The sequence below is a fragment of the Empidonax traillii genome, unplaced genomic scaffold (assembly GCF_003031625.1).
Source record: "Empidonax traillii isolate 1590-97213 ecotype Southwest subspecies unplaced genomic scaffold, ASM303162v1 scaffold5455:size8276, whole genome shotgun sequence".
Lineage (NCBI taxonomy): Eukaryota > Metazoa > Chordata > Aves > Passeriformes > Tyrannidae > Empidonax > Empidonax traillii.
In genome coordinates this window covers 1-2,628 of record NW_020960648.1, presented here as the reverse complement: position 1 = coordinate 2,628, position 2,628 = coordinate 1, and the positions used below count along the sequence as shown (strand labels likewise).

The 2,628-nt window shown below is 56.7% G+C and overlaps 1 protein-coding gene across 1 annotated transcript in view; it reads left to right on the top strand.

The window, feature by feature from the left end:
* LOC114073133 (collagen alpha-2(XI) chain-like) overlaps positions 1-1,710 on the top strand; it is a gene marked incomplete at its 5' end in the record, with an annotated part of 7,355 nt that extends 5,645 nt beyond the window's left edge. The window contains 4 exons of the mRNA XM_027910922.1: positions 295-407; positions 811-876; positions 972-1,217; positions 1,591-1,710. Of these exons, the coding sequence (XP_027766723.1) occupies positions 295-407; positions 811-876; positions 972-1,217; positions 1,591-1,710 (545 nt within the window). The remainder of the gene's footprint in view (positions 1-294; positions 408-810; positions 877-971; positions 1,218-1,590) is intronic.
* Between the last annotated feature and the right edge of the window lie 918 nt (positions 1,711-2,628).

Sequence of the window (2,628 nt, the reverse complement as noted above, 5' to 3'; positions counted from 1 at the left end):
GGGTAAAAACGGGTTTTGGAGCCAAAAAATTGGGGGTTGGAACAAAAAAATTGGGGTTTGCTCCCAAAAATGAGATCTTGGAGGCCAAACCAGGGAGTTTGCTCCCAAAAAAGGGGGTTTGGATCCCAAAAAATTGGGCTTTTCTCCCAAAAAAATAGGGTTTTAATCCCAAAAACAGGTTTGCCCTGAAACCACGGGTTTCAGATCCCAAAACTTTTTTATCCCAAAAATCTGGGGTTTGGCTCCCTCTGGGTGTTGTGTGTGGGTTGTGTGATCCCAGTTTTCCCGCTGCAGGGGAATATTGGATCGACCCCAACCAGGGCTGTTCCCGGGATTCCTTCAAGGTCTTCTGCAACTTCACGGCTGGGGGCGAGAGCTGCGTCTTCCCGGCCCCGGAATTCCGGGAGGTGATGGAATTTGGGGGGGTCGGGAGGGTCCCTGAGTCCCCCGAGGAGTGAGATCCTAGAAATGCTGTTTGATGGGATTCTGGTGTTCCTGAGGAAGGTGATCCTAAAAAATTCCAGTTGATAGGACCCCCAAATTCCCAAAGAGTGAGATCCCAAAGATTCCAGTTGATGGGATTCCAGTATTCCCAAGGAATGGGATCCGAGGGTTCCCAATTAGTGGCATTCCCGAATTCCCAGGAAGTGAGATCCCGAAAATTCTGGTGAATGTGATCCCAACATTCCCAGTCAGTGGGGTCCCAACATTCCCCATTAATGGGATCCTACCATTCCCAATTTATGGGATCCTCAAATTCCCAACCCCCAAATCCTGGGATCCCCCTGATTTCCCTCCCCCCTTTTCCAGGTGCCACTGGATCTGGAGGCGTCTCTGACTCCACTCTGGTTCAGCCAATCCCAGGCGGGAAAACGGGTGAGGATCCCTCAGGAATCGCCCCGGGAACGGCCCCGATCGCCACATTTCCCCTCCTCGGGGCTGATTCCATTTTCCTGGTGTTTTTCCCGCAGTTTTCCTACCGGGATTCGGAGCTGCGGCCGCTGCCGGTGGTGCAGGTGACGTTCCTGAGGCTCCTCAGCACCTCCGGCCACCAGAGCTTTGGGATCCGCTGCCCCCGGAACGCCGGGAATAGCGATGGGAATAACGGGAATAGCGATAGGAATGAGGGAATGCTGCGGTTCCTGGGAGCCAACGAGGAAGAGCTGGGATCATCCCAGTCCGGATCCCACGCCAAGGCCCGGCTGGACGGATGCGGGGTGGGAAAAGGGGAAATGCCAGAGGGGTGGGAATGGGATTGGTGGGGGGAGAGAAAGGTGGGAGAAGGGATCTGGGAGGTGGGAAAAGGGAAAAGGGGGATTCCAGAGGATGGGAAATGGGATTGGGGGTGGGAAAAGAGGCTTCCAGGGGGTTGGGAAATGGCATATGGGGTGGGAAAAGTTGGAAAAAGGGATCCCGAGGGTGGTAAACGGGATTTGGGGGAATTCAGATCCTGGGAAAAGGGAAAAGGGGGGATTTGGGAGTTTCCCTGGATATATCTGGGTTTTCCTGGATATATTTGGGATATCACTGGATATATTTGGGATATCCCTGGATGGAGTTGGGGCCCCCTCATTCCCCGTTTTCCCACAGTCCCGGGTGCTCCTGGAGCTGCGGCCAGAGCAGCTCCCGATCCAGGATTTCCAGCTGGAATTGCCTGGGAATTCCCAGGACCGGCGGCTCCAGGTGGGGCCCGTCTGTTTCCTGGGATAAAACCCCCTCCCAAGAAACCTCCTCCCCCCCCGGATCCAGCACGGGAGGGAGCGGGGGGAGTGGGAGTCGGGAATTCCCAAATTTCCAAATCCCTCTGGGAATTCCCGAATTTCCCCCCTCCCCTCGCCTAGATTTTATTCCTGAGAGATTTTTAAAAAAGATTCCAAATAAATAAATTTATATTTTAATATGGAACGGCAGGAATTCCTGGCTCTGATTCTCGGTGGGACGCACTGGGAGGGATTGGGAGAGTCTGGGAGGGAATTGAGAGGGACTGAGAGGGACTAGGAAGGACTGGAAAGGACTGGCAGTTAACTGGGAGGGAACTGGGAAGGACTGGGAGGGAATTGAGAGGGAATTGGGAAGGACTGGGAAGGAACGGGGAGGGACTGGGAGGGACCGGGAGTTGTGCACAGACCACGCCCCTCGAGCTGCCCAGACCACGCCCCCAGGGTTCGTCTTCTCTAAACCACGCCCCAAAACACAATCCACGCCCACTCACCAGCATAACCACGCCCTCAATCCGTTATTGGTCGAGTGTGGCAGCGCCTCCCCATTGGCTGACTGGGCTCCGTGACGTCATCAGGCGGCGCCAGCCCGGAAGCGGCGCCGTCCCGCGGGAGCGGCGGGTGCGGGGAATCGGGATGCGCGTCTGGGGCTCCCGGAGGGGTTTTGGGGGGGTCCTGAGGGGTCACAGAGGGAAGTTGGGGGGTCTGGGGGTGGGTCACAGTTGTTTGGGGGGTGGTCGGGGTTTTTTTTGGCGGGGTTTTAGAGGGGTTTTTGGGGGGTGCCGGGGGAGTTTTGGGGGGTCTCGAGGTGACGGAACGTCCCCCCTTGGCCCCCTCCCAGGGCCATGGCCGCCCCCGCGAGCGCCCAGAGCGCCAACAAGACGTGGGAGCTGAGTCTGTATGAGCTGCA